Source organism: Melanerpes formicivorus, unplaced genomic scaffold, assembly GCF_026170545.1.
Source record: "Melanerpes formicivorus ecotype bairdi unplaced genomic scaffold, bMelFor1.0.p_v2 SCAF_39, whole genome shotgun sequence".
NCBI classification, from domain to species: Eukaryota; Metazoa; Chordata; class Aves; order Piciformes; family Picidae; genus Melanerpes; species Melanerpes formicivorus.
The window spans coordinates 2,849,044-2,862,351 of record NW_027142391.1 but is presented as its reverse complement, the minus strand read 5'-3'; the positions used below and the strand labels follow the sequence as shown (position 1 = coordinate 2,862,351).

General features: G+C 55.1%; 1 protein-coding gene across 4 annotated transcripts in view; it reads right to left on the bottom strand.

Annotated features, from left to right (window-relative positions):
- The window catches only part of ACAP3 (ArfGAP with coiled-coil, ankyrin repeat and PH domains 3), a 111,688-nt gene that overhangs the window by 8,431 nt on the left and 89,949 nt on the right, over nucleotides 1-13,308 (bottom strand). For 2 of the 4 annotated variants that reach the window (XM_068158290.1, XM_068158286.1), the window contains exons 11-19: nucleotides 9,778-9,829; nucleotides 8,695-8,795; nucleotides 7,636-7,747; nucleotides 6,388-6,596; nucleotides 5,291-5,360; nucleotides 5,096-5,190; nucleotides 4,580-4,794; nucleotides 2,886-2,990; nucleotides 2,264-2,365 (exon numbers count right to left, since the gene is read on the bottom strand). In XM_068158290.1, coding sequence (XP_068014391.1) covers nucleotides 2,264-2,365; nucleotides 2,886-2,990; nucleotides 4,580-4,794; nucleotides 5,096-5,190; nucleotides 5,291-5,360; nucleotides 6,388-6,596; nucleotides 7,636-7,747; nucleotides 8,695-8,795; nucleotides 9,778-9,829 — 1,061 coding nt within the window. The remainder of the gene's footprint in view (nucleotides 1-2,263; nucleotides 2,366-2,885; nucleotides 2,991-4,579; nucleotides 4,795-5,095; nucleotides 5,191-5,290; nucleotides 5,361-6,387; nucleotides 6,597-7,635; nucleotides 7,748-8,694; nucleotides 8,796-9,777; nucleotides 9,830-13,308) is intronic. The other 2 variants (XM_068158287.1, XM_068158289.1) reach the window with 1 other exon arrangement.

Here is a 13,308-nt window from a genome sequence, read left to right as displayed (position 1 = left end):
CAGGCTAAAGTATGGTCTCTGTTGATTAATAACACTAAAATCCTTGAAACTGGAAGAGCCCTTAAGGCACTGATTCAGACAGGCACTACAGCACCTTCTTCATTGATTTCAAGAGGTGCCATGGACAAGGAGGAAAGCCTGGGGCTTCCTGCTGTGCTGGCACAGGACCATGAGCCTTTCTCTGAAGCTCATACAACAACAAGCAACCAAGACAGGAAGTTAGAAGTTGTTAGCACTCCTCAGCTGAGTATGGTCTCACAGGATCACTGTGCTTGGAAAACACCTTCAAGATCATCAAGTCCAACCATTCTCCAACTCCAAGTCTGGTCCTAAACCCCCTCCCTCAGCACCACATCCTTGCAGCTCTGAAATGCCTCCAGGGATGGGGACTCAAACACCTCCCTGGGCAGCCTGTGCCAGGCTTTGAGAAGCATTTCAGTCAAGAAGTTTCTTCCAACATCCAACCTAAACCTGCCCTGGTGCAACTTGAGGCTGTTTCTTCTTCTCCTATCACTTATTCCTAGGGAGAAGAGACCAACAGCCAGACAGATGTGGGGCACAGCAGGTTAAACATCTCTTGCTTCCTGTCTGCCACAAGATGCCAACAGTTCAGAACTGGATCCTTTATCTCCTCTGGATCCTCCTCTATCACATTTGGGTCCTCTATCTCATAGGATCATAGAATGTTGCATGTGAGAAGAGACCAACCCCACCTGGCTCCAACCTCCTTTGAGGTGGTTGTAGAGGGTGATTAGGTCTCCCCTCCAGGAAGACTAAACAACCCCAGGTCACAATTCATAGAATGGGTTGGGTGGGAAGGGACCTTCTAGGTCATATAGTTCCAACCTCTTGAGCAACCACTAGATCAAGTTGCTCAAGGCCTCATCCAACCTGGCCTTGAACACCTCCAGGGGAGGGTTGAGAGCTGGATCCTTCACCTCATCTGAGAGCAAACTGTTCCTTTCAAACAGCCTGCTGGAAACCTTGAGGAAGCTTTGGAACCTTTGGCAGCCTGTCTTTCAACATAGAACAGAGTCATAGAATGGGTTGGGTTGGAAGGGACCTTCAAGACCATCCACTTCCAAATCCCCTGCCATGGGCTGGGACACCTCCCACTAGATCAGGCTGCCTAAGGCCTCATCCAACCTGGCCTTGAACACCTCCAGAGGAGGGTTGAGAGCTGGATCCTTCACCTCATCTGAGGGCCAACTGTTCCTTCCAAACAGTCTGCTGGAAACCTTGAGGATGTTTTGGAACATCAAAGCAAGAAAGGAATAGAATAAGAATAGAGTAGGAATAGAGTAAGAATAGACCAGGTTGGAAAAGACCTTTGAGATCATCAAGTCCAACCTATCATCCAACACCATCTATCAACTAGGTCTGCTCGTGGCTCCAGTCATAAACCATCTCCTCTGGAACGCTGTTGCTCAGCAGGATCCGAAGCAAACGGTGGCTGGGAGGAATCCAACTGCAAAAGAGGCTCTGTGGGTGACCTCCCACAGCACCAGTGCCCCTCAGCCAGGATGTGCTTCCCCTCTGCTTTTATCCATCCTCCTGTGCTTCTCTCTGAACCCCAAGCACAGCTCATGAGCTGCAGTTCTGGGTACCCACACTGTGAGCCTCAGCCTGCAGCGATGCCAACCACCTACATACAGAATTCTACACACAGAATCAGCCAGGCTGGAAAAGACCTCTGAGATCATCCAGTCCAATCTATCACCCAGCACCATCTGATCAACCAAACCATGGCACCAAGGGCCTCATCCAGGCTCTTCCTAAACACCTCCAGGGATGGGGACTCCACCACCTCCCTGGGCAGCACGTCCCAATGGCCAATTACTCTTCCAGGGAAGAACTTTCTCCTCACCTCCAGCCTAAACCTCTTGTTCTGCTGCTGCTTGCCTGGGAGAAGAGACCAACCCCCACCTGGCTCCAACCTCCCTGCAGGGAGTTGGAGGGAGCAAGAAGGTCTCCCCTGAGCCTCCTCTTCTGCAGGCTAAGCAACCCCAGCTCCCTCAGCCTCTCCTCACAGGAGGATCTGGCAGCCTCTCTTTGGACAGAAGGAACTGGCAAAGAGTTTCCGATCGTTCGGCTGAAGGGGGAGGGGGAGGAGGGGAAAAAAAAGATATATATAAAAATGGATAATAAAAATAAATAATAATAATTAAAAAAAAAAAGACAAAACTGCCTGTGAAGGTTGGCTTGGAACCAGTGAAAATTTGGGTTGCCTCTTTTGCTGCTAGCTGCCAGAGCGTCACCTTACCTCCGTCCAGGAGGAACGGCGTACCGCTCCCACCGGGACCAATGCCACTGCCACTCCAGGGGCCGCCTGCTAGCGGGTGCTGCATAGAGATGTGGCTGGCACCTAGAGGAAGGGTGGGAGGGAATGTGAGGGGAGTGCATTGTCACAAAACACCACAAAAAAAAGGGGGGGGGGAAGGAAAAAAAAAAAACAACAAAAAAAGAAGAGAGAGCAAAGACAAAACTTTGTCGGCAGTGAGAGCGGCTTAAAAACCCAAAAATCAAAGGAAAAGGCAAAACTAAAACCAAAAGGGAGGGAGGGGGTGGGGAAAAAAAATTAAAGCCAATGGAATGTACAGCCTGGGAGTGGAAAAAAACAATAAGGGAAGCAACTTCCATCCAGCAGAATTGCAAACACCAAGGCCTGGCTGGCTGGGGATGTCCAAGGAGCAAGTCCAGCGAACGAGCAATGGGTGGGAGTTGGGGCAACCAACTGCCCCATGGCTCTTCTGAAGCATTCACCCTCTCTCTCAATCTCTCCAGGGTAGGGTCAATCCCTTGCCTTTTAGGTCTGGTGGCCTAGGAAGAGCTGGGAGGCCACAGGAGGAGGCAGGAGGAGCAGGGAGGCTTTTGTTTGTACTTACTGCGTGGGCCTGAGCCAGCGCCGGTGTCGAAGTAGGAGAAGAGGGAGTCCAGCTCGTCCGGGCAGAAGAGGGAATCGCGACGGAACTTCCTCTCCAGCGTAGCTGCTGCTTGGCACAGGTTTTGGCACACAGTTAGCCACATGCAAATGAACAAAGGAGGCATTGCTGCAGCTCTGTTTTGCACAGGCTTGAGCTTGCATGCCCAGCGCCCCCCACCCCAGGATGTCATCAAGGTACACCCAGGAGCTGACACGCTGCAGGCAGAGTCACAGCGTGAGCTGGGTTGGAAGGGAGCTCTTAGAGGTCATCTAATCCAAGCCCTCTGCAGTGAGCAGGGACATCCCCAGCTAGATCAGAGAGCATTCTGAGCAGCCAAAGCCATTGGAATGGGCTGCCCAGGGAGGTGGTGGAGTCACCATCACTGGAAGTGTTTAGGAAGAGCCTGGATGAGGCACTCAGTGCCGTGGTTTAGTTGATCAGATGGTGTTGGGTGATAGGTTGGACTGGATGATCTCAAAGGTCTTTTCCCACCTGGTTAATTCTACTTTAACCCTTCCTAAGCACAGCCTCTCACAGGCCAGGCAGGTAAAAAGAGAAGGGTTTGAAGCCTACTAAAAGCAGGAAGGTGGAACTCAAAAGGGAATGCACAAAGCAGCTCAGCAGGTGCTGGATCACCCCAGTGCTATGACCTCCTCCTTTATGGTAGGATCACAGACTGCCTGGGCTGGGAGGGGCCTTGAAAGCTCATCCAGTCCCAACCCCCCTGCAGTCAGCAGGCACATCCCCAACTACAGCAAGTTGCTGTGAGCCCCAAACAACTTCACCTGGGATAGGGCTTTGACTACCTCTCTGGGCAACCTGAGACAGTGTCTCACCACCCTCACTGTAAAAAAATTCATCCTTATCTCTTTAGCCACAAGGACTCCTTAATACAGAGAGAAAGCATCAGGAGATGGCCTTAAGGACCTGCAACACCATGGTTTGTGCAGCAGTGGTTTTGCTTATGCCTCTGGCAGGCTTGCAGGTGCTAGGGAAAGGCAAAGCCACAGGATGGAGAGGAGCAGGCAGTGTGAGCTTGCAGCCCAGAAGGCCAATCACAGCCTGGGCTGCATCCAAAGCAGTGTTACCAACAGAGCCAGAGAGGGGATTCTGCCACTGTGCTCTGCTCTGGGGAGACCTCACCTGGAGTGCTGTGTACAGGTCTGCAGCCCTCAATGGACATGGACCTGAGGGAGAGGGTCCAGAGGAGGGTTAGGAAAATGATCAGGGGGTTGGAGCAGCTCTGCTATGAGGATAGGCTGAGGGAGCTTGGGGGTGTTCAGCTTGGAGAAGAGAAGGCTCTGGGAAGACCTCATAGCAGCCTGCCAGGACCTGAAGGGGGCTCCAGGAAGGATGCAGAGAGACAGGACGAGGGGGAATGGCTTCAAACCAGAGAAGAGCAGATTGAGACTGGATGTTAGGAACAAGCTGTTTACTCTGAGGGGGGTGGAACACTGGAACAGGCTGCCCAGGGAGGTGGTTGAGGCCCCATCCCTGGAGATACCAAAGGTCAGGCTGGGCAAGGCTCTGCTGCCTGCAGGGGAGGGTTGGACTGGATGAGCTTTGGAGGTCCCTGCTCCGACTCCGTGTCAGGACAGCTGCGTCCAGCCTTCGGCAGGCTGCTGGGCAGGCAGGGGGGCCAGGGAGGTGCCCACCTGAGGAGAGCATGGCCGGGGAGGCGTTGCCTGGCTCGTGGCGATACTTCCTGCGGGCCGTGGGGGCCTTGGTGCTGCTGTTGTGCCGCTGGCACTTCTTCACGCACCAGCGCCGCGGCTTCCGCTCGCTCTCCGCCAGGCTCTCCCCGTTCGGCAGCTTCTTCAGGAACTTCTTCTCCACGTACTTCACCTTGATCCAGGCCTCCTTGTCCTGCCTAAGGGAAGCACAGAACCACAGAATCAACCAGGTTGGAGAAGACCCTCAGGATCCCCAGGTCCAAGCAGACACCCTGCTCAACAAGGGATCACCCCTAAAGCACAGCCCCAAGCACTGCATCCAAACCGCCTCCGAGCACATCCAGGGCTGGTGACTCCACCACCCCCCTGGGCAGCACATTCCACTCCCTGACCACTCTGGCTGTGGAAAACCCAGCTGAGGGGTGCTGGGTTTGCTGTGTGGCAGGACAGCCTGCCCCAGGGCTTGAGGGGACCAGCAGGCTGTGCCCTCAGACTCACCTGGAGCTCCCTGCTGTCGGTTTCTTGAGTCCCAGCTCTTCACACTGCGCCTCATAGATCTGATTCATGGTGCTGTTCCCCAGCTCACACATCAGCTGCAACACAGCAGGGAATGAATGAAATCCTTCCCTCTAGTCAAGGCTCCCTCCATGCCCACCATTTGCCTGCCTCTGGCTGTTCAAAGACAGCTCTCACCTTGAGCAGCTCTGGCTCCCAGGAGTCCAGGGTGAGAGACCGGACCTTGGAGCAGTGAACACCCAGACTCCTGTTGACCCAAAAGGAAGAAAATGGAAATGGTTATGTGCCTCACAACTGCTCACACAGCACAAGATGAAGAGAGCTCTTGCAGAGGGTCCAGAGGAGGGCCACAAAGATGATCAGAGGTCATCAAACTCCAACCACTCACCCAGAGCACACAATCCTACCACTGCTGCTAAGCCACTGCCACTAAACCACATCCCTCAGCACCACACCCAAGTGTCTGTTAAATCCTTCCAGGGATGGTGACTCCAACACCTCCCTGGGCTGCCTGTCCCAATGCTTGAGAACCTTGCCTGGGAAGAAATTGCTCCCAATATCCAAACCTGAACCTCCCTTGGCACAACTGGAGGCCATTTCCTCTTGTCCTCTCACTTGTTGCATGTGAGAAGAGACCAACCCCACCTGGCTCCAACCTCCTTTGAGGTGGTTGTAGAGGGTGATTAGGTCTCCCCTCCAGGAAGACTAAACAACCCCAGGTCACAGATTCATAGAATGGGCTGGGTTGGAAGGGACCTTCTAGGTCATCTAGTTCCAACCTCTTGAGCAACCACTAGGTCAGGTTGCTCAAGGCCTCATCCAACCTGGCCTTGAACACCTCCAGGGGAGGGTTGAGAGCTGGATCCTTCCCCTCATCTGAGGGCAAACTCTCCCTTTCAAACAGCCTGCTGGAAACCTTGAGGAAGCTTTGGAACCTTTGGCAGCCTGTCTTTCAACATAGAACAGAGTCATAGAATGGGTTGGGTCGGAAGGGACCTTCGAGATCATCCAGTTCCAACCCCTGCCATGGGAAGGGACACCTAACACTAGATCAGGCTGCCTAAGGCCTCATCCAACCTGGCCTTGAACACCTCCAGGGAGGGGGCAAAAGTGCCTTGCTTGCATTGTCCCCTGCTGTTCCTCATGAGAGCTGTGTTCAAGGCTCTCCACCAGCTCCATTGCCCTGCTCTGGACACGCTCCAGCCCCTCCATGCCCTTCTTGCAGCAAGGGCTCCAGCGCTGGGCCAGGAGCCCAGAGCAGGCACACACAGTACCTGTGGATGCCAGAGCACTCGATGCACAGCAGGATGCCCAGGTTGATGCTGGCCCAGCGAGGGTCTGGCTGCCCACAGTCACAGCACTGGTCGTTGCCGGGGATGCTCTGCACCCTCTGCAGGATGCTCTCCCCCTTCACGCTGCGCTCCCGCGAGTCGGTGGCGGAGTCGATGCTGCTGGTGGAGGGGGAGGCAGTGCGGTCCAGCCTCTGCAGGGGGGAGCAAAACACAGGGCTCTAGGACCCTGCAAAGCACTGTGGAACAAACCACAGCTTTGCACAGCAGAGGTGTTGGTAGGAAGCATCACCTGAGGTGAAACAAACTGGAGTTCACAGAATCAGTCAGGGTTGGGAGGGACCACAAGCATCAGCCAGTTCCAACCCCCCTGCCATGGGCAGGGACACCCCACACTAGATCAGCCTGGCCACAGCCTCAGCCAGCCTGGCCTTAAACACCTCCAGGGCTGGGGCCTCAACCACCTCCCTGCACAACCCATTCCAGGGCTTCACCACTCTCATGGGGAAGAACTTCCTCCTCACCTCCAGCCTGAATCTCCCCCCCTCCAGCTTCATTCCATTCCCCCTAGTCCTATCACTGCCTGAGATCCTGAGCAGTCCCTCCCCAGCCTTCCTGTAGCCCCCTTCAGATACTGGAGGACCAAGAAGTTGGCCCAAGAAGGGAAAGGGTAATGCTTCACTGATCTCTGTGATTGCCACGAGACCTCTGCTCTGCTCTGGGAATGTGGGCAGCAAGCAGCCCATGGGCTAGCAAACCACTTCTGGCATGGTGCCTCCATAGTATGGATTGTGTTGGAAAGGAACCTAAAGATCATCCAATTCCACCCCCCCACCATGGGCAAGGACACCTCCCACCAGCCCAGGCTGCTCTAGACCTCATCCAACCTGGCTTTGAACACCTCCAGGGAGGGGGCAAAAGTGCCTTGCTTGCACTTGTCCCAGCTAGGGAGCAAACTCTTCTCTGGGGAACACAATTCCTAAGGGAACAGCAATCCAGAGTGATGGCAAGCCAGTGAAGATGCCAGGACAAAGCTGATCTAAAGCACTGCCTTTCCCCCAGCCCAGCTGCGTCAGCACTGCCTTGGCTGCTGAACAGCTCTCGCCTCAGCACTGAGGTCAGCTCCCTTCCACGCAGGCAGAAGAGTATATCCAAAGGGTCCACTCACAGCCTAAATCTCACTCTCAGTGCTCCAGAAGGCAGCCATGGATCTCCCAGGACCCCTTTGCTCACCTCAATGTAGTAGCTGTCAGGGCTCTCCCGGTAGGCAGAGGCAATGCTGGCTTGGACTGCCTGGATCCAGGCCTGCCGCAGCTTCTCCGAGTCAGCCTGCAGCATGCAGCTCCTGCAAGGGAAGGACAGCAGTTGGAAAGGGCAGAAGGACAGGAGGGGGTTGGTCTCTTCTCCCAGGCAAGCAGCACCAGAACAAGAGGACACAGTCTCAAACTGCACCAGGGGAGGTTTAGGCTGGAGGGGAGGAGAAAGCTCTTCCCAGAGAGAGTTGTTGGCCATTGGGATGTGCTGCCCAGGGAGGTGGTGGAGTCCCCATCCCTGGAGGTGTTCAAGAGGGGATTGGATGTGGCACTTGGTGCCATGGTTTAGTAGTCAGGAGGTGTTGGGTGATAGGTTGGACTTGATGATCTTTGAGGTCTCTTCCAACCTTATTGATTCTATGACAGGGGGCAGGTCTCCAAAGAGACCTAATTGTGGCCTTCCAGGATCTGCAGGGAGCTACAGGAAAGCTGGGGAGGGACTTTTGAGGGTGTCAGGGAGGGATAGGACTGGGGGGATGGAGCAAAACTAGAAATGGGTAGATCCAGATTAGATGCTAGGAAGAAGTTGTTCCCCAGGAGGGTGGTGAGAGCCTGGCACAGGCTGCCCAGGGAGGTGGTGGAAGCCTCCTGCCTGGAGGTGTTTGCAGCCAGGCTGGAGGTGGCTGTGAGCAACCTGCTGTGGTGTGAGGTGTCCCTGGCCATGGCAGGGGGTTGGAGCTGGCTGAGCCTTGAGGTCCCTTCCAACCCTGACAATTCTGTGATAATCATAGAATAGAATCACAGAATGGGTTGGAAAGGACCTTTAAAGGTCATCCAGTCCACTGTGACCCTGGGCAGCCTGCTCCAGGTGACCCTGGGCAGCCTGCTCTCGGTGACCCTGCTTTAGCAGGGGAGTTGGACTGGATGATCTCCAGAGGTGCCTCTTCCACCCTCTACCATCCTAGGAGCCTGTGAAATCTAATCTCTCGCACTTCCAGGCCCCACCAGGAGGACAGCCCAGGGGAGCCACCAAACTTACTTGGTAGGGGAGACGACCTCAAAGCAAAACCTCCTCTCTATGTCCTCGCAGGGCTTCACCGTGCACAGCCGCAGGTCTTCCACCACCACGGTGAGGACATCCTGAAAGGTTAGCAGCAGCAGGTGGGGTTTGTTGGCTCCCTGCATCTGTGTACAGCCCTCCCCAAGCCCTGCTGGGTGGCACATGCTGAGCACAAGAAGAGGAGCAGAGCCAGCCCACCCCCAGACAGCTCCCCAGCAAACAGAAGCGGAGCGTGGGACAGCGTGCGCAGCCTTGCCAGGGGCTCCTCCAACCTCCTCTGCTGAGCAGGAAGATTTCAATCACCACAAACACCATCTGCTGCCACTTAGCCATCAGTCTAGTCCAGCTCTGAGGCACAATAATGCCCCCAGTGGACCAGCCAGCAGGGCCAGGGAGGGGATTCTCCCCCTCTGCTCTGCCCTGGTGAGACCACAGCTGGAGCTCTGTGTCCAGTTCTGGAGCCTCTGTTACAGGAAGGATCTGGAGGGGCTGGAAGGTGTCCAGAGAAGGGCCACGAGGAGGAGCAGAGGGCTGGAGCTGCTCTGCTATGGAGACAGACTGAGGGAGTTGGGGTTGTGCAGGCTGGAGAAGAGAAGGCTCCAAGGAGACCTTCTTGTGGCCTTCCAGTACCTAAAGGGGGCTACAAGAAAGCTGGGGAAGGACTTTCGAGGGTGTCAGGGAGTGATAGGACTGGGGGGGATGGAGCAAAACTAGAAGTGGGGAGATTGAGAGTGGATGTGAGGAAGAAGTTGTTCCCCATGAGGGTGGTGAGAGCCTGGCACAGGTTGCCCAGGGAGGTGGTGGAAGCCTCCTGCCTGGAGGTGTTTGCAGCCAGGCTGGATGTGGCTGTGAGCAACCTGCTGTGGTGTGAGGTGTCCCTGCCCATGGCAGGGGGGTTGGAGCTGGCTGAGCCTTGGGGTGCCTTCCAACCCTGACAATTCTCTGACTTGCTGTCCTCTGACCCCCTCCCCACTCCCCTCCACGGTGCAGGAGCCCCCAGCAAAGCAGGACAGCAGACAAACTGACTCATCTGCCAGGGTCCCCTGGGACAGCCTCACTGACCTTTAGCTTCTTCTGGTACACCAGCTGACTGTTCTGTATGGAGAACCACCTCCTGAGGGAAAACAGACAGACAGACAGACATCAGCACAAGGGAACAGCAGAGCTGCAGAGAGGCAGCTCATCCCAGGGCAGGGCAGGACAGCTCTCCACTGAGGAGTGAAGTTTACCCCCAGAAGCTGGGAAGTAAGGTCCCAAGAATAGGTCACACTGCTCCAGGGCCCTTCCTTGGTGGACAAATAGGATTAAGAGCCTTAGGGGAAGGACTCCTGGCACTGAGATGCTGCCTCAAAGGTGGTTAGAGTGAGGAGGAGGGCGGAGGAGGGCGGAGGAGGGCTCTCTTCACACGCAACAAGCAACAGGACAAGAGGAAACAGCCTCAAGTTGTGCCAGGGGAGGTTCAGGTTGGACATTGGGAACAATCTCTTCCCAGAACAGGTTCTCAAGCACTGGAACAGGCAGCTCAGGGAGGTGGTGGAGTCAGCATCCCTGGAGGGATTTTTAACAGACACTTGGATGTGGCTCAGGGGCAGTGGGGGGGATTGCGAGCTCGGGGTGAGAGGTTGGACTTGAGGATCCTGAAAGTCTCTTCCAAGCTCCACAGCTCTGTGGTCCTGGGTTGGCTTTCTGGCACGTGCCATGCCAGCTGCAGCCTGCCTGCTGCCTCTCCAAGCAGGCTGTCAGAAGGCAAGCCAGCAATTCCTTGACAACATGAAGAAGCTTCCAGGTTGGAGGGGGGACAGGGAAAAATTAATCTCAGAAAACTCTGCTAACTGGCAGCTCTAAAATAGCTGCAGAGAAAATAGCCTGAAGCAGTCACACATCTTGCTGCCCATCCAGCCTGTGCTGCCCACCAGGCTGAGTTCCCTGGGCTCACTACAGCCCAAGTGAGGCCAAACAATGCCAAAGGTCCTGCTTGCCATGGCTGGAACATGGACAAGTGTGCGTGAGAGGACTCAGCCTCCTCAGAAAGGCACCAAATCTCCAGCCAGCAGCTTTCCCCTCAAATGCAAGTGACAGAAGGTCCATGGCATGCTGCTAGCAGGGCTAATTCCCTGGTGTCTTAATCTCTGCAGCTAAATCCAATCCCCACCCCACCCCCCAACAAATCACTTCTTCAAGCCTAAGATTTAGCAGCCTGATCATCTTCATGGAGGGCAAAGGAAGCCACAACCAACCACTAAGCTTCAGGAAGGGGAGTAGAAGGGAGTAGAAGGGAGTAGAAGGGAGTAGAAGGGAGTAGAAGGGAGTAGAAGGGAGTAGAAGGGAGTAGAAGGGAGTAGAAGGGAGTAGAAGGGAGTAGAAGGGAGTAGAAGGGAGTAGAAGGGAGTAGAAGGGAGTAGAAGGGAGTAGAAGGGAGTAGAAGGGAGTAGAAGGGAGTAGAAGGGAGTAGAAGGGAGTAGAAGGGAGTAGAAGGGAGTAGAAGGGAGTAGAAGGGAGTAGAAGGGAGTAGAAGGGAGTAGAAGGGAGTAGAAGGGAGTAGAAGGGAGTAGAAGGGAGTAGAAGGGAGTAGAAGGGAGTAGAAGGGAGTAGAAGGGAGTAGAAGGGAGTAGACCAGGTTGGAAGTGGAATACCTGAGCATAAAGAGGCAAGAGGGTTGGTGTTGGGACAGGAGGAAATGGCCTCAAGTTGCACCAGGTTGGATATTAGAAGAAACTTCTCCATGGAAAGGGTTCTCAAAGCCTGGCACAGGCTCCTCAGGGAGGTGGTTGAACCCCCACCCCTGGAGGGGTTTCAAAGAGGCAGAGATGCTGAGGGCCAGGGCTCAGCCCCAGCCTTGGAAGAGTTAGGGCAGGGTTGGACTCTTCCATGAGCTTCAAGGTCTTTCTCAAGCACAAGGATTCAGAGTCAGAGCAGGCATCACAGCCTCTGTCTGCAGGAGACCTGGGTCCTGGCAGAACCAGATGAGGCAGCAGCCCCTTGCTTCTGCCATCCATCCAACATGAAACAGAGACTAGGAGGATGAAAGGACTTGACATGTCTGTGAGGGAGTGGGGACATGCAGGTACCTGGAGGCCAGCCCAGCAGTGTGGGAGCCCATCTCAGTGAGCTGAGAGAGCTCTGCATCAGCCTGAGCTGCTCTGACAGGAGCAGCCCTGTGCTCAGGCTGCCACACGAAGCCCAGCAGAAAGCTTTGCTCTCAGGTTCTGCTCTCTGCTCCTTGCAGCTGTGCTCTCCTGCTCACCACCCCAGAGCATCTGCTCCTGCCTGCTGCTGGCTCCCAGCCTCAGAGCCTCGGCTGTGGGTTTGCTGTTTTCTCTGCCTGACCCTTCCCTCTCCCCCAGGAGGGGGAGGCACCAGGAGTGAAGAGCTGAGTGACAGTGAGAAGGTGATGAGTAGGCTCCAGGAGCTGTGAACAGCTAAGATGTGGGTAGAGATGGCTGAGAGTGGGTGGGATTGAGGAGATGGCTGTGGAGGGGGATACAGGCTGTGTGTGACTGGGAGGTAGGAGGACAAGGGGAGGACAGCTGGGATTTGGGGGGCAGGGGCAACTCAGAGCCCTTCAGACATCAAGCAAAGTCCCAGAGGGTGATGCTCCCTCCAGCAGAAATGCCCTTTGGAGGAACCCTTGAATTCACAGCCTAGGAGCTGCCAGGGGAAGGGATCTACCTGGAGCCACTGCTCTTCATCCCCAGACTCAAGCACAGCTCTTGGCATTAAGCTGCCACACTCTGGAATGACCTTGTGCTCTGCAGAACTTGTGCTGTCAGGGAAGCAGCTTAGGGAAATAACAACCCCAGGCAGTGCCACAGGCTGGGGACAGAGTGGCTGAGAGCAGCCAGGCAGAAAGGGACCTGGGGGTAGTGGTTGAGAGCAGCTGAATATGAGCCAGCAGTGTGGAGCACAGCCCTGGGAGGAGAGGCTGAGGGAGCTGGGGTTGCTTAGCCTGGAGAAGAGGAGGCTCAGGGGAGACCTTCTTGCTCTCTCCAACTCCCTGCAGGGAGATTGGAGCCAGGTGGGGGTTGGTCTCTTCTCCCAGGCAAGCAGCACCAGAACAAGAGGCCACAGTCTCAAGCTGTGCCAGGGGAGGTTTAGGCTGGAGGTGAGGAGAAAGTTCTTCCCAGAAAGAGGAATTGGCCACTGGAATGTGCTGCCCAGGGAGGTGGTGGAGTCCCCATCCCTGGAGGTGTTCAAGAGGGGATTGGATGTGGCACTTGGAGCCATGGTTTAGTTGTCAGGAGGTGTTGGGTGACAGCTTGGACTTGATGATCCCTGAGCTCTTTTCCAACCTGGCTGATTCTATGAACAGCAAGCAGGAGATCCTAGATGGCTGATCCAAATCCAGCTTGTGAGCCCTGAACCAGACACCACCATGCTCCTGTGCTGCAGCAGCTCTTGTGGTTCCATCAAGTGCCAGCTTGAAGGCCAGAGAGCCTGAGGGGCAATAAAACTCTGCTAAACCTGACTGGAATCTCCTTGGAACCAGGGGAAGCTTCAGAAAGAAGATCTCTAACAGCTCTGAGTCTTTCCTCCATGCAGATCCAGGCAGTTTCTGGGCACACCACAAGCTGCTCACTGAAGCATTGAGTGGTT